The sequence below is a fragment of the Carlito syrichta genome, unplaced genomic scaffold, assembly GCF_000164805.1.
Source record: "Carlito syrichta isolate Samal-C Ts95f unplaced genomic scaffold, Tarsius_syrichta-2.0.1 Scaffold116864, whole genome shotgun sequence".
Lineage (NCBI taxonomy): Eukaryota > Metazoa > Chordata > Mammalia > Primates > Tarsiidae > Carlito > Carlito syrichta.
Genome location: NW_007060960.1, coordinates 38,960 through 61,149, shown reverse-complemented (window position 1 = coordinate 61,149; position 22,190 = coordinate 38,960). Strand labels below are relative to the sequence as shown.

The window sequence follows — 22,190 nt, the reverse complement described above, 5'->3', positions numbered from 1 at the left end:
ACCATCAAGCTTCTTTACAATAGTTTTTTGATTTTGTTTTATAATAAATTATTGATTCTTCAGAATTGTGAGTCAACCCTAGGTGGTAAATATTCTTGTTTTTTTTTTACTAAATTATTGAGTTGTCATGCTATAAAGATCCCCTGTAAAATTATTTTAAGCCTTTCAACTTCCTGTATCAGGAGAGAATTTTAAAATTCTATGGGTGATTCTCTATTTCTATCATTCTTATATTTGCTTGTTTTTACCTTCTCTTTTTCCTCTTTTAAGACTTTTTTTTTCTTTATCCCTGGTTTTGGGCAATTTGATTATAATGTGCTGTGATGATGTTTGCTTCCTTTTACTTATGCTTGAGTTTGTTAAGCTTCTTGGATCTATGCATGTATAGTTTGCAACAAGTTTGGAAAGATTTTGGCCATTATTTCTTTAAATATCTGTTTTGTCCATTCTCTCTTGTCCTCTTATTTGGAGATTCCAATTTCATATATTTTAAGACACTTTAAATTGTCAAACAGCTCACCACGATGCTCTTTCTATAAAATTTTTTTCTTCTTTTTGTTTCATTTTGGATAGTTTCTATTGCTAAGTCTTCCAGTTCACTAATTTTAACTTTTTCAATGTCTAATATGCCAATAATATCATCTGGTATATTTTAAAACTCAGACATTATAGTTTTTGTTTCAAGAAATTTGATTTGGGTTTTTATGTCTTCCAGGTCTCTAGTTAACCTTCTGAATATATGGAATATAATTATCACAAACATCTTAATGTCGTTGTTTGTTAATTTTAACATCTCTATCAGTTCTAAGTTGGCTTCAGTTGATTCTTCTCGTTACGGGTCATATTTTACTGCCTCTTTGCATACATAGTCATCTTTGACCGGATACCAAATTTTACCATCTTGGGTGCTGGATATTTTTACATTCCCTTAAATCTTGACTTTTGTTCAAGGATGTAGTTGGATTACTCCGAAAGAGTTCGATCCTTTCAGGTCTTCCTCTCATTATTTGTTATGTAGATCAAAAGCAAAAGATGACTGCCTACTACTGAGGTAGTACTCAGTGACCCTTGAATTATGAATGGGTGCTGGTAACAGGTACGGCTCCTAGCCATGTGAGCACCAGAAACTGTGCCCTCTAAGCCTCTCACATGACTCTTTCCTTCACCTTGGGGAGGCTCCTCACATGCTCGTGATCATCAGGACTCTGCTGAAGGCTTCACGTTCCCTACGCAGCTCTCTCCTCTCTGGCAGTGTCCTGTTAACTCCAGCTGCCTGAGTTTCCCCTCACTCACAGCTCCTCCTCAGGGAGTCTCTCTCCTCAAGGAGTCTGCTGGGCTTTGTCTTAGGTCCTCCTACCTGTGTCATGTTCTGGACACTCTCAGGAGCAATCAAAGGGCTCACTTCATGTGTTTTCTATCTCTCAGGGATCACTGTCCTTCACTGCCTACTGTATGGTGTTTTGAAAGCCACTGCTTCACATACATATTTCATTTATTTCAGGTGGGAGGGTAAATCTGGTCCCATCTTTGGAGTAAGCAGAAGCTCTACCTGTCCATTTTGAGAGACTTCATCAATTTGCTGAATGCCATCTGATTATGATCATGGAATCCCCTACCTTCCGGCCTATTATTAACTCTTGGTCCAGCAAGAACTTGTTCTTAGAAACCTCTCTGACTTTTCACAATCACCAGTTCTCTAATGCTTTCACATCATGACTTTCTAGAATTTTGTGAAAATGGACACTAAATACATCTGTCTTTACCTCAATTCAACTACACTTGCAGTAGCAACTTAAAATAACAAATTCGTTTTCTCCTTTTGGGGCTCTTGTCTACCTGGGATATAATCTGCTGTTTTAAATTATTGCAAGGGTCCAAATAAATTATATATCGAGGTACTACTCTAAATGTGATTTTACACTGAATATTAATATTTCAGGAATGGTAGCGAGAATAGGGCAGAGATCGTTTTAAAGGGAAAAGCTGGACTGAAGGGGTTGGAGATGTGCGGAGGCTGGAATTGAAGTGTGGGTGCTTTGCGTTTTATCTTTTAATGTCCTAACACGTCATTGCTTCCCTGATTTTTGTTTATTGGAACAAAAACATAAAATTTACCATCTTAACCATTTTTAAGTGTATAGTTTGTAGTACTGAGTATAGTCACACTGTCCGTCGTATAAAACTGAAACTCTATATACCCTTTGCACAGTAACTCTATTTTTCCTCCCCAGATCCATGGTGACAATCGTTTTACTTTGTTTCTACAAATCTGACTATCATGGATGCCTCATACAAGTGGAATCACACGGTATCTGTCTTCTCCTGACTCGTGTCACTTAGCACAACGTCCTCAAGGGTCATCCCTGCTGTGGCTCCCCGATTTTGATTCTAGACGTCTATTTTCGGCTAACTCTCCTAATGAATACACTTTCGTCAGTCTAGTTTTCTCACTTTTTTAATGGCGTTTTCTCAAGTTGGATTCCTCTTTGCACGAAGTGGAACTTTCTGTTTCACCTCACTGATTAATATCTTATTTAAAAAGTTCCCTTCTCTGAATTTCCCAAACACTTATATTCTGTTGAGCACTGAGCACAGTCATCCCTCCCAATCTGTGGGGTACCTGGTTCCAGGACCTCCTGCAGAAACCAAAATCCTTGGATGAACAAATTCCTGATATAAAGTGACATCATATTTGCATATCTTTCCATATACTTTAAATCATCTATAGATTACTTACAGTACCTAATATAATGCAAATGCTATGTAAACAGTTGCATAGCTTAGGGAACAATGACAAGAAAAAGATATGTACATGTTCAACACAGATCCATTTTCCCCCCAATATTTTCAATCCATGGTTGGTTGAGTCCACTGATACAGAAGCCAAGGATACCATGGATATGGAGGGCCAACTGTGTGTGCGTTTGTGTATAATATGTATATTCTGTATAACACACATATGTATGTGTGTGTGTGTGTATATATATACACACACACATATATACATATTCTGTACCTTTTTTTTTTTTGAGTTGGAGTTTCACTCGGTCGCCCAGGCTAGAGTGCAGTGGCATGCTCACAGTCACCCCAGCAGCGACCTGCTGGGCTCAGGTAATCCTTCAGCCTCACCTTCCAAGTAGCCAGAACTATAGGTGTACACTACCATGCCCGGCTAATGTTTTCATTTATTGTAGAGATAAGGTCTCGCTAAGTTGCCCAGGCTGTTCTCGAACCTGTGAGCTCAGGCAATCCCCTCACTTCAGCCTCCCAAAGTGCTGGGATTACAAGCTTGAGTCACCTTGCCCAGTCATATTCTGTACTTTTATTGAATTGTCCATGCCTAGAAATAGGAGATTTCTTTCTTTTTTTTCTTTCTGAGTTGGAGTCTCATCCTGTCACCCAGACTGGAGTGGAGTAGCCTCGACCCTGCTGGGCTCCGGCAATCCTTCCGCCTCAGCCTTCCAAGTAGCTGGAACTACAGGCGTGTGCTACCACGCCCGGCTGACTTTTTATTTTATTGTAGAGATGAGGTCTTGCCAAGTTGCCCAGGTGGGTCTCGAACCCGCGGGCTCAGGCAATCCACTCACCTCGGCCTCCCAAAGTGCTGGGGATGACAGGCTGAGCCACCGAGCCCAGCGTGGAGATTTTTTAACTACACTTCAAGCATGTACTCTTCATGGGTAGAGTATATCTTTCATGCACTTTAACCTCAAATAGCACAATTCTGAAGAAAGCAGGCACTTAATAAATATTTACTTCCTCGACTTCATTTGCCTCAGTGAGAAGTGAGCAGAGAAGAGTAGGAACAGGGGACTTGACGGTACTTTTCTCACCCAGCTGGAAAAGTAGCCCTCTCTTGGTAGAAGGTTCACTTCAGAATCCAGCTACAGACAAGATAAGAGATAAACGGAAGGGAACGGTGGCTTTGTCTTTTCCGTTCTCCCTCTTGGACTGTTTTCTCCATATCTGAGAATCCTCACTCCCAGTGGTCCCACGGATTCCCTTCTCTCCCCCAATATATTACTTAGACACCACGGCTGACAAACTTAAAAGTCAGACTACTTTTGATGTTTTATGGGCAAAACCCTTATCGGACTGTCTTTGAACTTACTTCAAAACCTCAATCGCTACGGAATTAGTTTCAATAGTCAGTTATTTGCTTATGTTAGAATAGCTTCACAGGCAAATGAAGACAACAGAAGTGGTAAAAAAAGAAAACTAGAATTGAGAGGATATGACATGAACATCAGCAATAGTACCCTATTATCCTGGATAATAATTTACCAGACTTTTCCTCCTTCCTCATATATTATGAAACTTTCAAAAGTAGAAATGTTGAAACAATTTTACAGTGAAATCCATATAGACTTACCTTCTAGATATTAGAACAAATCATTATCACCAATCTATTACTTTATTCATTTATTACTTTCTTTGTAATAATTAAGTATTTTCCCTTGGAAAAAGCAGTTAATTAGCAAACCAAGCTAAATATCAAGGAAACTTGCTTAGTAAAACTGTTTGCAAAGGGAGAACTAAAAGTCTCAAATAATTTTTCAAAAACCAGGACAAATTCAGGGCAATAAAGTGCAGGCGACAATATTTACTTGAGTTTTGAGAGGATGATTATTGCCATAAAATTCAGTTCCTACATTTTTTTAAAGAAGCACAGATTTAAAACACTTAGAATTCTATTTAATAATAGCAAATTATTTGGTAATAAATAATTACTTATTTAACAATAGCAAATTAGATAAAATTAGTTACTTTTAAGGGAGAGACTAAAAAAAAAAAACCAAAAAAATTGAGAGCAAGATACTTAAGTGCAGTCAAATGGTAAAACAAACTTAATTCCTTTTATTTTTCTGATTCATTTTAAAAACATGATTAACAGACCTTTAAAAGTGACTGGACAAATGAAATGTGATACACTCAAACAAAATACTGTTCGTCAATAGAAAGGAATGAGGTTCTGGTAAATGCACATAGATCGACTTTTAAAATATTATGCTTGAAGAGAAGGCAGACACAAAATAAATGTTACTGCCCTGAAAACCATAAGATATAGTGTCTTAACCATCTTAAGTGTGCAGTTCAGTGGTGTTAATGTATATTCACACTGGTCATCTTACAAAACTGCAACTCTGTGCCCCTTAACAACTCTCTTTTTCCTCCTCCCTAATACTGCATGGTTCAAATTATATGAAATTCTAGAAGAGGCAACCTAGAAAGCAAACAGGAGTTTGAGGGTGGGGTGCGGGCTGCAAAATTAGGATGAAAATGTTCCATATATTAATTAAGATAGTAGTTACTCAGGCTTAAAAAACATTTGCCAATACACTTAAAATACTTCAAGAAAGTTGATTTTAACAGTTAAAAAAAAAAGACTAATAAACAAGGATAGAAAAGGAAAATGAAATTATAGTCTGTTACAGCTACATAAGTACAATTTGGGTTGTAGCTCCCTCTGCTGTAGCAAAAGAAACTGGCAACGATATTTCAAAGTATGCAGTTTTGAAACTGAAAAAATGCTTATACGAAATAGCACACGTGGAATTCATTGTGTGCGTGTGTGTGTTTGTGTCCCCAGTGCCTAATATTTAGATTGCACTGTGACAGGACCCAAGATGAATTACATGAGAGCATGACTCTAGTCCTCCAGTATATCTATTCCAAGAGACTGGACTACATAAATATAGTAGGTGAGCAAAGATTTGCCTACCTGACTTCACTTCCTTGTCAGTACAGTTAACGTCTCGATCCCTAATTGCTTCCACAAATCTTTTACTGAGTCACCAACGCCAGTCTCGAAGTAGGGCTTCCCCAGACCAGTATCATCAGCATCCCCGGGAACTCATTACAAATGCAAATTCTTAAACCCCACTCCAGACCTAGTAAACAGAAACTGGCAATGGCGACAAACATTCCACAGTTTAAGAAGCCTTCCAAGTGACTCTGATGCAGCTCGAGCAGGAGACCCACTCCTCTAGGTTACCCACCTCGTGTAACTTTAACACTGAGTCTGTGGCATTTCTGTTTTCTCCTTCGTGTGGCATCTGCACCTTTGTGTCTCTACCAAAAGCAGCCCCTCGACCCTGGCTCCCGTTTTCACACCTTGCCTGGGCCCTTTTTGCTTTATCAAGTCCTTGGCTCCCTATGAGCTACCTCTTCTCACTGATTTAATTCAGAGATCAAGCCCTGAGACCCGACCAGAAAATAAAGTATGTCCATGATTTCCCTTACCTTCCCACTCCTACTTTTACAAGAGCTTATCAAACCGCTGTGGTTTTTTAGTTCTCTCTTTTGTAATGAAATGATCCAACCCTTTACTAAGCAAATATTTAATACGGAAACATATATTGTAGTGTGGCCCCACTGTAGTAGATGCTGGGGACACAACAAAAACCAAAACATACAAAACCTTGTAAACTCTTCTTAGAGTTTATATTCTGATTGAGAAATGCTTAAGAAAATTATAGGCTGCTTTAGAAGACAGGTGCTACGGAGAAAATTAAAGTAGAAAAAATAATAGGGAGTTAGTGAACAATCTGAACTATTATCTAGAATGATCAGGTAATGCCTTTAAAAATACAACTGCAAGGTTGAGTGTGGTGGCTCATGTCTATACACCCAGTACTTTGGGAGGCCAAGGCAGGAAGACTGCTTGAGCCCAGGAATTCGAGACCAGCCTGGGCAACATCACGAGGACATGCCTCTACAAAAAATACAATAGTTAGCCAGACGTGGTGGTGTGTTGCCTGTAGTCCCAGCTATTCAGGTGGCTGAGGTGAAAGGATCACCTGAGCCCAGGAGGCTGAGGCTGTGGTGGGCCATGATCATGCCACTGCATTCCAGCCTGGGCAACAGAGATCCCCCAACTCGAAAAAAAGAAACAAAGAAAAAAGAAAATACTATTGAAAATGATACAATTAAAGATTACTACTTAAGAGCGATCAGAGCAGAGAAGCAAGCAGCTAACTTTTCCCCTTGCATTACAAAAACTAAAGATTTATTTAAAAAATTCAACACATATTTACTGAGTGCTTCTTGTGCTAGGTGCTGGGGAGATCAGAGTAGTTAAAAGGAAAGGTACCTACAGTTATGGAGCTTACATTCTACTGGTAGAAGACAGTTAAAAAAAATTATCTAGCCGGGCTCGGTGGCTGAGCCTGTAATCCTGCGTCTTTGGGAGGTTGAGGTGAGTGGACTGCCTGAGCCCGCGGGTTCGAGACCCGCCTGGACAACTTGGCGAGACCTCATCTCTACAATAAATCAAAAAATCAGCCAGACGTGGTAGCGCGCGCCTGAAGTTCCGGCTACTCAGAAGGCTGAGGCGGAAGGATCGCTGGAGCCCAGCAGGTCGAGGATGCGGTGGCTGGGAGTGGCCACTGCACTCCAGTCTGGGCGACAGAGTGAGACTCCAACTCAAAAAAATTAAAAAAAAAAAAATCTATGTCAGGTAGTAATGAAGAAAAATAAAGCAGAACTCGGGGGAGAATAATGAAGGGTTCCAATGACACACATAGGGCATATTTTCATAGGCAAGCACTCAAACTATATAGCAAAATTATAAGGTAGAGAGCTTGTTAGGATGTAGCCTCCTTGGTATCAGGATTGTTCTCCCTTATATTCACTGATCTATTACATGAGGCACAACTGATACACAGGCACTTTTAGCAACAAATACTTGTTAGACAAACTCTCATACATTACACTGTCTCATCTACATATTTTAATCACCATTTTCTTAGTAGCTGAAACCTTGGATTGTTTGACTGTTTGTGTTCTTAACCTATAGACAACACATTTTAATTGATTTATTCTGTTGTCTGAGTTTACACTAAATCACTTAAGATTCAAAATAGTTTAAGATTAACGTTTTTCAAAAGCCTATTCATTCAAACTTTACTTCATGCTATTAGGTACTAAATGTCTCCATACTTTCCAAAATACCCTCCTGATTCTAGCCATTTCAGATGAGTTAATTTTCTAAAACACGTTCTTTTCTCCTGAACTTCCAAAGCCTTCTATCTGTGAGAAGCTTTGTGAAGCATCAGCTCTCTTGGTTTCTTTTGCTTAATTATAGTTCTAATTCAAATGCACATGCCATTTTACCCAGTCATGCATTTTACTTCTAGAAATCGAACTAATATTTACATATCTTCACACAGGGAGCAGAGATAAATGTAAAAGGACACCCACTGTAACAATGTTTATAAAAGCAAAACAAAAAACAAAAAAAACTAGAACAACTTATAGACCTAATGATAGGGTACTGATTAAACAAAGTATGATACATTCCTCAGTGAACTTAGAGACACTAATATGGAAATCTTTCCACATAAAAAGATGAAAAATACAAGTTTCAGACCAGTAGTTATATAGCAGTATTTATGGGGAATAATAAAAGGCCATTAAAAAGTAAATCAATTATAAATATGTATTTTTGAGCTGGGCTCGGTGGCTCAGCTTGTAATCCCACGCCTTTGGGAGGCTGAGGTGAGTGGATTGCCTGAGCCCGCAGGTTCGAGACCCGCCTGGGCAGTGAGACTTCATCTCTACAATAAATCAAAAGATCAGCTGGGCGTGGTAGTACATGCCTGTAATTCCAGCTACTTGGAAGGCTGAGGCGGAAGGATCGCCGGAGCCCCAGCAGGTTGAGGCTGCGGTGGCCGGGAGCGGCCACTGCACTCCAGTCTGGGTGACAGAGTGAGACTCCAACTCAAAAAAAAAAATGTATTTTTGTATGTTTGCATATACCCAGAAAATATCCAAAAGGACAAATCAAGAACTGTTCAATAATTAGTCTTTTGGGAAGTAGACTGGATGTGAGGCACAGAGAAACTCTTATTTTTCATTCTGTCAGTTTTATGCTATTTAACTCATTTTGTCATGTCTATATATTATTTTTGCAATCAAAAAATATGCTATAGTAAAAACAGCACTAGCCTTGACTTGGAGGCGCGACACTCCAAAAGTAAAAGGCACATGCACTCAGTATGTCAGCAGACTCCCCTCCAGTAATTCCGCCCCCCAGCACCTAACAACGGCCACTCGCTTTGGCGCCTGAAAGTGACCAGTGTCTTCATCCTTGCCGACACCAGAACACAAAACTTTAAAAATCCTAACCAATCTAGAGTAAATAAAGCATGGTATCTAATCCTTCGTTTTATTTCTTTTTTATAAGTAGATCAAGCATTTATTTTTCATGTGTTTATACGCATTTCTTTAATAGGAACTACTTTCACTTATTTTTAGCTTAGTAATTTTTCTTAATAACTTTTAATTTAAAAAAAAACTTGCTTAGTATTTTCCCAGGTATCATTTGTATTTTACTTGTTTCTCACAAAATAAAAATGTTTCTTACAAAGTAAAAAATTCTCTTTTTTTCTTACAGATGCTTTTTTTTTAATGTAATTAAAATTTTAAATCTGCTGGATGTGGTGGCTCATGCCTGTAATTCCAGCACTCTGGGAGGCCAAGGTGGGAGGATCGCTTGAGTCAAGGAAGTCAAAGCTGTGGTGAGCTGTGATCGTGCCACCTGGGTGACAGAGTGAGATCTTAACTCAAAAGCAAATAAAAAATAAAACAGAATAAAATAAATAAAAGTTTAAATCTTCTATGACTTCTGGGATTTGTACCATGCCATCTCACTCCCAGAGCTGAAAAAAAACTTCCAACTTTTTCATGATTTTATTTCATTTTATATTTAAAGCTTTGCTCTATATAAAATTAATTTTGATATTTAGCAGTGATTTGACTTTATTTTTTTCTAAATGCATATTAATTCTAAAAGTTTTTAATATTTATAAAAACAAAAACAAAAAGTATTTTTAAAAGCCAAAATAACACTGATTTAAGTGTACTGTAGTTCACATTTTGATATTGTTGAAATACATATTAACATGTTCACATATGTGTTAGACATGCACATGGGCACTTAATATTATATTGTGAAGAGTCTACAAAAAAATGTAATTGCTTTTGGCTCTACGAGATCTACTGTGAATGTGGCATAAATTCTTAACCATTCTACTATTACTGAACTTATAACTCATTTTATAACAGCAATAAACACCTTTGCATATAAATCCTTTCTGAGTTCTGATTATTTAAGATTACTGAAGTATTCTTCATTAGCTTTCTAGAATTTTGCTATTACATTCAAAGTTTGAATTTTAAGAGAAAGGAGAAAAAAAGCACACAAGCAAGACACACATTTACAACTTCTGCCCTAGAGACTCCAATGCCAGTGAAAGTAGACAAACTATGGTGGTAAACTTGGTCTTACTTTTATGCTATTTTTCTTTGCTTTAATAACAACTTTATTAAAAAGATGATTTCCAACTAACCTACAATTTCCCTTAGCAGTCTAATGTCTGCTATATATGAAAAAAACGGTTGAATGTATCATGTATACTTTTCTAAATCTTCAAGTAAATATGTAACAGAATTGAGCTGAGAGTCAATGAAAGCCTAATTCAATGACAGATTTAGGTGAATGGGTACAGACACTGAGGTATGGATATAAAATAACAGACTCCTCTTTCAAAGTTTTTGTTAAGAAGAATTGATTTATGAGTATATGGTACAAAGTGATAGAACTATAGAAAATCCAAGCCGGGCTCGGTGGCTCAGCCTGTAATCCCGCGCTTTGGGAGGCTGAGGTGAGTGGATTGCCTGAGCCCGCGGGTTTGAGACCCGCCTGGGCAACTTGGCGAGACTTCATCTCTACAATAAATCAAAAAATTAGCCAGGCATGTTCCAGTTACTTGGAAGGCTGAGGCGGAAGGATTGCCGGAGCCCAGCAGGTCGAGGCTGCGGTGGCCGGGAGCGGCCACTGCACTCCAGTCTGGGCAATGGAGTGAGACTCCAACTCAAAAAAATAAAAAAAGGAAAATCCAAATGGGAGACTTTTGTTAAGCCATTCAAGGACTGCAGCTTGAGAACTGCTCCCAGGAGTCTTGGTGTCCTATCTGCTACATTCCTTGGAATTCTTTTAGCATAAGAGACTTTTGATAAACTGCTATTTCACTAAAACCAATGAACAGACAATTCTTGGAGGGAACAAAGCCATTGTCAAAGAACATATTTCTCTTTCTTGCAATTGGGGAAATGTGACAGAGTAACATTTTCCCATTCTTAAAACAATCAGAGCCGGGTTCGGTGGCTCAGCCTGTAATCCCATGCCTTTGGGACGTTGCGGTGAGTGGATTGCCTGAGCCCGCGGGTTCGAGACCCGCCTGGGCAACTTGGCGAGACCTCATCTCTACAATAAAGCAAAAAAAAAATTAGCCGGGCATGGTAGTGGACGCCTGTAGTTCCAGCTACCTGTAAGGCTGAGGCGGAAGGATCGCCGGAACCCAGCAGGTAGAGGCTGTGGTGACTGGGAGCAGCCACTGCACTCCAGTCTGGGCGACGGATACTCCAACTCAAAAAAAACCCAAAAAACCAAAACCAAAACAAACAAAAAAACAATCAGGACTCCAAGCAAGTGTCTTCAAGCAATTTCATGTCAGCTGAAGGCTAGCCATGCTTTTTCTTTTCTTGTATAATTCCTCCCCTCACCTGAAAAGCAGGCTAACTTGCATTTATTACTAATAATGCACCTCAAATCTTCATCAACTGCCTAAATTGCCTCCCAAGATATTTAGATATAGGCCGGGTACAGTGGCCCATGCCTATAATCCCAGCATTATGGGAGGACGAGGCAGAAGGATCACCTGAACCCAGGAGGGGTCGAGGCTGCTGTGAGTTGTTACTGTGCATTCCAGCCTGGGTGACAAGGGAAGATGCCAACTCAAAAATTTTTTTAAACAGATATAAATATTCTATAAATTTAATCTTGAAGAAATCTCTACCAGAGCCTCTGTTCTCATCAAGCTATAAGGATTATTCTCTTAATTTTCCTTTCACTTGTTCTCTGCATTTGTGTCTTCCTTTGCGTTTATATCCTGCTTTCAGAAAGCGTACCCTCAAAAAAGTTACTGAATAAGAGGGCATGGAAATAGATTTTTGAGACATGGCTAAAAACTTAGAATTCTAGGATGGAATCAATATTCTCTCATAATTTTGAATGAACTGATCTACTGCTTCTATCTTTCATGACTGTTCTTGAGAAGTCTGAAGCCACTCTTAACTCAGATCTACAGGACTTTTAATCTCTCTCTCTTTGGAAGCTGTTAGATCTTTCCTTCACCCCAGGGGTTTTGCAATTCCATGGTGCTGTCCTTTGTGTGGGTCTATTTTCATTTGCCGTGCTTGAATCTTAATGGCTTCTTTTAAGCTGGAAACATCCCTCAGTTCTGGGATGTTTTCTTTTTTTGTAGGATTTTTTATTTTTTATTTTTGGAGTCAAGGTTGCACTCTGTTGCCCAGGCCAGAGTGTAGGGCACAATCATGGCTCATCGTCGCCTCCAACAGAAAATAACAGTAATAGGGATAATAAAATCAAAAAAAAGGAAAGAAAAGAAGCTTTGAAGGACTCAATTTCTGACCATCATTACATAGCTCTGGTTCTGTCATCAGCGTGTATGCTATCAATCAAGGGCTACGAGGGAAGCAAAAGAAGCAGAGCTCATGGCCCCTTGTCTTCTGGGAAAAAAAGTAGATCCACAGCTACAGCTAATCGACAGTATAGCACAGTGACAACATGTGAAAGGTAAAATGGCTTTCAGTTTGGGTCAAGAATAGAGGTTTCTTCATTTAACTTTACTACTGCCATGCCAATCAATGTCCCTCTCTGGTAGCTAAAACACTTGGGTTGTTGCCTTTTAATGAATTAACAAAAAACTTTAACTACTTAATAGAATATACAATATTAAATTAACAGTTACTTAGCTTCTGTCAAAGTCTATATGAATTAGCTAATATTTGAGAAAAGTTTAAGGGGTCATACTAATCTTCATTCCTCTGTAAAAGTTTTAAGCTCTATCTTTATAATAAGAAAAATATAAACCTACAACTGTGTTAATTTAGATCTCAGAAATGACTTTATTCGACTGCATTTTAGCATTATGCCACTAGTTTTTTATAAAGAATAAGTTATATTAACGGTGTTTCTGCATCTTCTCTAATATCACTGTATGAAAATATTTACCATTACAATAATATATTAGGTTGAACCATATGAAATTGCCAATATTCATATGATTTCAGGATATAGAAGGGCAGTTTCATATGGTTCACACAATAGTTAAATATTTTTTATAGAGATGCACAATTTAAGTCACCTTAAAATTTAACAGTATGAAAAATTTTGTCTTACTTGTTAAAGTAATATGCTCTCCCAATTCCCAAAGGTGATGCTGATACTGCAGAATGATTCCTTCTAAGCTTCCAGGAAGCTCAATATTGAATGTACTACTCAATTGTGATGATTTTTTTAGCCTTGGTGTATTATAATTATCTGTATGTTTCTTCTTGTTTGAACTTTTTCACTTTCACTGATCCAAATGTGTATGTTTTTCTGAAAGCAAATACTTTAGCAAATGCATACATGTGAATGACTGCTTATCTAAAGTACTGCTGTGCTGAGAAGAATTCTGCCTGAATTCAGTTGGAAAAAGTGTCAAGATTAACTGGTGGTATTCCATATAGATAGAGAAAGGGGACGAAGCAGCATACCATCTATTTCTAATCCTACACCATGTGCTAAACTAAAGGGGTCAGAGTCTATTAATGAGGCATTTGGAAACTAATCATGCAAGTCAGTCTGTCAGAGGTGAGATGTGAACCAAAATTAGAAATGAGAGAGGCACTACCGACAGCAAGGGTAAAACGTATTCCTGCTAGAAGCAGTGAAATATAAAATGGGCAATTAAATGCAATAGAATAAATTTTATAGATATGTAAGTATTTGAATGTAAATCAGGATGATTTAAGGCTAGAATCTACAAATAAAAGAACAGCCTGGTCGACAGAGTGAGACTCCAACTCAAAAAAAAAAAAAATATTCACACAATCTAAAAGTTATCACTCTACAGATAACTTATTAATCACAAAAATAAAAAAAGATTGTTTATATGACAATAATCAAATATAACCTATGACCAAACTTAAAACTGCCAATAATGGGCTAAACTGCTACATTTACCTCTCTATAGGATGCAATGATAAGGACATATCCCTTCTGCCATGTTTCACCTAAATTTGATAATTAGAAAACAATAAGAAAATCTAAATTGAGGAACATTCGTTAAAGCAACTAGCCTAAAGACTTTAAAACTGTCAACTTCATAAAAGACAAAAAAAAAAACCAAACAAACAGGGAAACTCTGTTCTAGATGAAAGGAATCTAGAGAGACACGACGATAAACTACAACAATGATCCCATGATCCTGGATTGTGGAAGCATTAAAGACGTTGTCATATATTAGAAGGAGGACACAGAAATGACTCTATAATGTATATGCTGAAAAGAGAGGAAAACAACAGTAATAGGACTAATAAAATACAAATTGGAATGAGATGGATATTTAGAATAGTTTTAAATACATACATTTCAACTGTAATATACAGAATGTAAACAAGTATACTAGAATGTAAAATCCAGAAGGGCAGGAATTTTTGCCTACTGATATATCCCCAAGTGACTTACATAGTGTCTGGTCATAAATATTTGTTGAACAAATGAAAGGTTTATGAGGCATTCAGGTACAGACATACAAGGAATACAAATAAGAAATTTAACAAAGAGTATGAAGAGATATTTACTTTGTTGGTCTTTAGGGAAGTGGACACATTTGTGGTCTCCACTTTCTTCTAGGTCAGTTTATAGAGAGGCCTACCTGGGATTTTGAGTATAAGCCCAAATAATGACGGTATCTATTTTATTTTCTATTGTTCCCTGCATTTATGTGTATCTTCATGGGAAACCTCTTTAAAAGGATGGGTGGCTATGGCCATGTATCATTTAGTACCATCAAAACTCCATGATTATTTCTAGCAGATTTCATTAGGTAGAGCAGGGAGTTCAGGTGGGTACCAGGACCATCGTTATCAGTATCACCTGGGAGCTTGTTAGAAATGCAAATTCTCAGGCTCCAACACAGATCTAAAGAAACTCTGAGGGTACGGGCCAGTTGCCTGTGCTTTGAGAAAGCCTTTCAGGTAATTTTAACGTACACTATAGAGCCAAGAACAAAATAATTAAAAGGCACTAAATATTTATTTGATAAAACATCTACCTTATAGTCTGTCATTCTTCTTGAGATACAGCTACAAATTTACAGACCCAATTATGTAAAAAAATTATATTAAACTTTAGTGTAACCTATCACATAGTCATAGTTCATCATCGAGTGAGCATACAGCAAAACCAGCCTACATCTAAAAAAAAAAAATGAAGGGATCTACTCACTTTAATGTTTCAGCAAGAAAGAAGCTCTGCTGTACATCATCATGTGTGGGAGTAGAGGAATACACATCCTTAACGCCAGAAAACCCGCCACTGACTCGGCAATACTTCTCGATGGCCTGTGAAAGAGATCAGAATAAAAGAATCCATTTTATAGAAGTTCGAGTTTTAAAGGAAAACAAAATTTTGAAGGACAGCAGTCAAAAGTTCGTAGAGAGCTACATGAACATTTGATGATTGATGTATTATTATTCTTACAAAATTCAAATATAATACATTTCTTATACAATTCAATGATAATATATTCTATTTTGAATAGCTTATTAAAAATATTCTCATAATGGAAAAACTAAATCATACTGAAAACAGGCTGCTTCCTATGTTATTTCTCTTTCAAAAGCTCTTTAATCTTTTTAAGATATCTTATATTTTCCTAACTTAAAAGTCAAATTTAGGCTATTCTTTCTAAACTAGGGACTTGTCTGGCACAATAAAGCCCCATTAATTCTGACAAATCAAGACGAAGGTAAGCTTGAATTAAAAATCTGAATTGCCGGGCTGGACATGTGGCTCACGCCTGTAATTCCAGCACCCTGGGAGGCAGAGGCGGGAGAACTGCCTGAGCCCAGGAGCTAGAGACCAGCTTGGGCAACATGGCAAGACCTGGTCTCCACAATAGACAAAAAAACAAGCGGGGTGTGGTGGTATGTGCTTGCAGCCCCAGCTACTTGGAAGGTTGAGGTGGAAGCATCCCCTGAGCCCAGAAGTTGAGGCTGCGGTAGCTGTGATAATGTCACCATACTCCAGCCTGGACAACAGCATGAGACTCCAACTCAACAACAAACAAACAAACAACAATAATCCACAACATGCTAAAAAAGTATTACTTAGGAACACTCTGTAGTAAAAGTAGTAAGAGAGAATATTTGCAAACATTCTATATGCCAGACACTGTCTAATAATCATCCTATTAGTCACGTGGTGCCAACTGGCAGGAAGGGCCAACTTACAGACCTGCCACAACAATAATTACAATATTCAGAGCTAACAATTATGAAGTATTTACTATGTGCTGAAGGCTATTCTAAGAGCTTCACATGTAAAAACATTTACAGTTCACAACCCCATGAGGTTAATAGTGCCAATTTTCAGGTGGGAAAACCGAGGCACAGAGTAAAGAGCAATGTTCCACATTATTGACTACTGTACTTTAATGTGTGGTTGGGAGTTAAAATTCTTAACTTATATATTTCTTTGCATCTTTGAGAATGCCTAAATGAAACACACTGAATCAAACAGAATCTGTTCACAATGCCATTTTTCATTTAAAGCAACTAAACATTCTGCTTATGCAGGTACATCATGCTTCAGAATTAACCCATTCATGAAAAGTTGAAAGCACATGTGGTTCTTTTCTTTCTCTACCTAATCTGGAGATATCATCCAATGAAGGTATAGTTAATTAATCATCTCTGGCTGCCGTGGCTGGTTGCTCCTAATCTTGCTATTTTTCCGATCTTCTTCCTTTCTAATGAAAAGTTAATTAACACCAAAAAGTGATTATTTAATCAAACTGCTCGTTTTATAGCTCTATTTTGATTACTGCTGGTTTTTAAAGCCTTCTTACCTAAAGGTTTTCTCTCTCTGAATATTTTAAACACATGTTGGACACAAGAGGTTTCAAGTATTGTTCTTTCCAGGGATCACGTGTCTTTACCACCACACGAACTATCAGAACAGTTTACGAACACTGAGAAAGTAGCGAGGAGGAATGACTAATCTTCAAGACACTCCGGCTCCTGTCCTGAGGGCAACTGTTTGTGCATAATACATTCAAATTGGAAGTTAGCCTGTGAAAGCCCAACAGCTGAGACTACAGCAGACGTGGTATACAGTGACGCTGCCCCTGCTCTCTTCACACCTGGCAGGAGACGCCAGTGGGGGTGCATGACAAGACCTACTAAGAGGCAAAGCCTTCTCTTCGGCCTTCACTCCCGCGTGCTCCTCATGGCGCACTTCTGAAACCTGAATTCGGACATAACTATTCCAGTTCCTGTTCGAGGCAGATTATGCTTTCTGCGTGTCGACACAGGCTACAAAAGCAAAACCCTAGTTCCTATAAATTAGATTTGGGCAGACGTGGCTAAAGGTTGAGCCTGTCAAGCCTCTTTTAACAGGTAAGAGCAGGGCCATATTTTAAGAAATCACACAGGAAAAAAAAGGACCTCAGGGAAAGGACAAATTGTCCTATGGTGTTTTCTCAATGACAAAAAGTGCTTCCGCCACCACCTTCCACACTGCAGCCCCCACGATTCAGATATATCACCCTCATTTCTCTAAATAAGAGTCACTAAATAGCAGGGAACATTCAAGTCAAATAGATTCATCACACAACTATTTTACCTATTTCCTTTATTAAAATATTGCTTGATTTAAGCGAGCCTCAATCAACCATTTCTAACAGAAGTATGGGTCCTATTCCCAAGCCACTGTGGCAATAGCTTGGCTGTTTTCTCAACTGCGGCAGGACCCGCCTGCAGTTTCACTAGCAGCTGTGCTCCCAATTCTGGACCCAAGAGGCTGGGGAAAGCCGCATCAATAAATGCTGCATCTGTTCCTATCCTGTGTAACCACCTTGCTTCCATCAACATACTCTCAGCAGGGCTCGGTGGCTCAGCCTGTAATCTCGCACCTTTGGGAGGCTGAGGTGAGTGGATTGCCTGAGACTGCGGGTTCCAGACCTGCCTGGACAGCGAGATCTCATCTCTACAATAAATCAAAAAATCCGCCGGGCGTGGTAGCGCGCGCCTGTAATTCCGGCTACTCGGAAGGCTGAGGCGGAAGGATCGCCAGAGCCCGACTCAAAACAAACAAACAAACAAAAACATTCTCTCGTTTTTTTTTTTTTTCAGTAGGAGTGTCACTCTGTTGCCCAGGCTGGAGGGTAGTGGCATGCTCCCAGCCACCACAGCCTCAACCTGCTGGGTTCTGGCGATCCTTCCGCCTCAGTCTTCCAAGTAGCTGGAACTACAGGCACGCACTACAACACCTGGCTAATTTTTTGATTTATTGTAGAGATGAGGTCTCGCCAAGTTGCCCAGGCGGGTCTCGAACCCGTGGGCTCAGGCAACCCACTCACCTCAGCCTCCCAAAGGCGCAGGATTACAGGCTGAACCACCGAGCCCGGCTTCTCTCATTGTTAAAGTCCATGAGGACTATCTAGGTCTGCATGACACATGACACGTATGTGTCCTCACCTTAGTTCCAAGATATCCCTAGGTTACTGTGTGGTCTCCAAAACCTACCAATTTGTGGACTACAATCAGATCCTTTTGCTTTGTTACTCCCCACTGAAAACAGCCTTGGAAACTCCTTCTGCTTCAAAAACTTTTAGTAGTTTTGCAATGGATCCTCAAAGACAGGGAGCTTTCGTGGGTAGGAGATGGTAAGGAAAAAAGAATCAGTTCTGAGGGCTTTTTAGATAAGCAAAGGACTTTCAACCATCACTCCCACAGGAAAGCACTTAAGCAGTTGCTGACAGAAGTTACTAAGAGTATGTGTGTGAGTGTGAGTGCGAGGGTCTTATTTTCTGAATATCGAAGTAAATTATCCTTGGATTGGCATTTAAGACAGTCTACATATTGACTCCGACCTTCTCACCCTCCGCTACCGTGAATCATTCTCTTTACATACATTGGCGTACATCCTGCCCTCAAACATTTCTTGCACATTCTTGTCTGGGCAATTTACCAGTACTACTTACTTCATTCAGGATGTCCTCAGTCATTCTATTGAGACTGCAAGCTTAAGTTAAACAATTTGAATATGAATTTTCACCATAATTAGTACTATTTATGGTAACTAGCAAATTTCAAAGAATACAACAATCCCTCTCCTCTGGGAATACACTATACTTTCATAAAAGACTAACAGTTTTTTCTTCCCTAGGGGTAGCCATGGGGTTCCCCGAAAGAACAGTATTTTAAGAGTAAACTGGGTCCTTGCCTTGCCAGACTCTGGTGTGGCCATGTGCTCTCTGAGTCACGGCTGTCGCCATGTTTCCTGGCTTTGGCCCCCTCCCCCACCTAGGGGAGGTGAATCTTCTCTCTCTCTTCTCTCTCTCTACTTTACTTTTAAATAAACTATATATTTTCATCTAAAAAAAGAGAGTAAACCACTTGCTTCCTTTACTTTCTACCCACTAAACATTCCTCATTTAAAATACATATACATTTCATCTTTCAATCTAAAAAACTGTTTCTTAGGGTGACCTCCTAAGAAATTACTCAGAGCACAAGGTAAAATGAATAGAGGGCCTTCTACCCTGGCTGTGAAACTGGGGAATTGTACAAAGACGTTTTTTCCCCAAGGATTAAGCATGAAGAGGACAGAAAAGAAAATTATAACTATTTGTTTTATAATTGTGCTGAAAATTACATTTTAAATAACTCCTTACAGTTATTCAATAATGAGCGAATGCTGACAGGAAAGCAGTCCTAATAGAGGGCAACAATGAATCTTGTTTCTCCAGAGCTTCTTCATCAGATAAACAAAAATCACCCTACAGACACTGAAAATGCGGACATATGGCATTGGAGGAGGGCTTGGTTTAGCTTTCTGCAGATAAAAGAAGTATCGGCTTATTTACCAGTGTCGCTTCCCAGCCCCACTGCCTGTATCTGGGATCGTGAGTGAATCGCCATAGGTACCAGTAGGTTTCAATGACTTCTGGACGGAGGATATAATACTTTTCAGCCTGCCGGACAGCCACAGCCTCCACTGCACCATCAAACTTGAATGATTCAGGACCTAGCTTTAATGCTGTAACATGACAAAAGAAATAAATGAGCAAAATAAACCATTTATGATTGCTTGCAAGAGCTTTTTTCTCTCCTGAGAGAACAGTGTAAGAGATAAAGTGAGTTTTGCTGTTTTATTTTTGTTATTGCTGTCTGCACTCAGTGAGACATTTTAAAAGATCCAAATTTGGTTTTCTTATAATAGGCTTATAAATATTCCTATTATTCGCTCATAAAATCTTTCTCAGAATAATATCAACATCCTGCTAAATCTAATTCTACCAATAAGTCTTTGAAAATAAATGCAACGCTAGACACATGTACACTACATAGTCCATTGTGATCCAAAATAAAATTATATAATAATCATACTGTGCAGAATTTTTTTCAAAAAGTCAAGATAATTTCAAAAACTTTTTGTTATAATACATACATATAAGAAAACATTTTAGACCTTAGATCATGAATTAGATTTAGTTGTAGATATACTTTTAAAGCAAGCAATAATATGTGAGAAACAATATATTTTAAAAATTAAACCAGCTTTAAAAATAAACTGTCTTTATCTATAGCCTCTGTATAACCAGCAAAGAATAGGCTCAAATTATTAATCACCAAGAATTTCATCTGTAACTTGCCCATTTATCAGTTGGAATAAAACATGGCCATTGCTTCAATATACTCCGGTATTACATTCTATTCCTTGAATGAGATGATTTCCACTCAGACTAGTATTCTAGTATTCAGCACTACATAATAAGGCTTTTTTCAAGGACTTTGCAATGGTTTGAATGTGTCCCTCCAAAGCTCAGGCGTTGCCAGTGTGATGATATTAAGAGGTTTGGCCTTCAGTGGTACTAGGCCACGAGGACTTCTCCCTCATTAAAAGGATTAAGGCCATTGCAAGAGAGACTTCAGGCAGGTTTGGCTGCTTGTCCTTCCACCTTCTATCTTGTGAGGACACAGCAAGAAGGTGCTCACCAGACACGACATGCTGGTGGTTTGATCGGGGACTTCTAGCCTCCAAAATGGTGAGAAACACATTTCTGTTTATAATAAATATCCAATTTCAGGTACTGTTACCGAAGCACACAATATTGCTCTTTCTAATCACACTCAACACCCTAAACCTGGGCAAGAAAAGGTCACCGTAAGCTGGGATGTTGGGGGGGGTCACACAAAATTACAGTGCTCGCCTGCCACCTTTCTTTCTTATTCGATTGCACTGGTGGCAAAAGTTAGGTTTCAAGGTCCCTCACCTCTTTTGAGAAATGAACATTTATCATTTTTTTTCAGTAAAGTAAGGATAGCACAAGAACTATAATGGTAGTGAAGCATAAATAAAATCATGCCGTAGCTGTGGTTAAATTTCAGCATCACAAGAGTAGGACTTTTAAATTCCACCTAATCTCTCAAAGGAGATAAAAACAGACCCTTCTTAATTAGCTGCCCCCAACAAAAACCATAAAACCAAAACTACCATACTGATAGTATATAATTCTATTAAGGACAAAAAGTGTGATCTAGAAGAATTAGCAACTAGTTTGTTTATAGCTAAATCTTAGAGAACTGGAGCAGAACACAAGCAGGCATTGTTAACCTGAGGGTCATGAATACTACGGTCAAGAGGGAGACCGCTGCATTCAAGAGCCTCTGAAATCACACGCAAAACTTTGTGTGTATCCCTGAAGCTTTGACCAACTCTTGAAAGAGACCTGAGGTTAGGAAGAGCCAACAAATTACCACTTTGTATGAAAACTCCCATTCAATTTATTGACAAGGTCTAGTATAGGGTGATAAATAACTTAGTGTTTAGTAACCGCTTTAAAATTATAATATCTATGTGTTTGTTTCTATGCCAGTATCATACTATTTTGATTACTATTGCTTTGTAATATAATTAGAAATCAGGAACTGTAGTGTCTCAACTTTGTTTTTCTTTCTCAAGATTGCTTTGGCTATTCAGTCTTTTGTGGTTCCCTATGAATTTTAGGATTTTTTTTCCTTTTTGTAAATAATGTCGTAAGATTTTT

At 38.5% G+C, this 22,190-nt stretch overlaps 1 protein-coding gene across 1 annotated transcript in view; it reads right to left on the bottom strand.

Moving 5' to 3' along the window:
- The window catches only part of LOC103276990 (mannosyl-oligosaccharide 1,2-alpha-mannosidase IB-like), a 73,710-nt gene that overhangs the window by 14,532 nt on the left and 36,988 nt on the right, over positions 1–22,190 (bottom strand). The window contains exons 4-5 of the mRNA XM_021706970.1: positions 20,007–20,179; positions 15,362–15,477 (exon numbers count right to left, since the gene is read on the bottom strand). Coding sequence (XP_021562645.1) covers positions 15,362–15,477; positions 20,007–20,179 — 289 coding nt within the window. The remainder of the gene's footprint in view (positions 1–15,361; positions 15,478–20,006; positions 20,180–22,190) is intronic.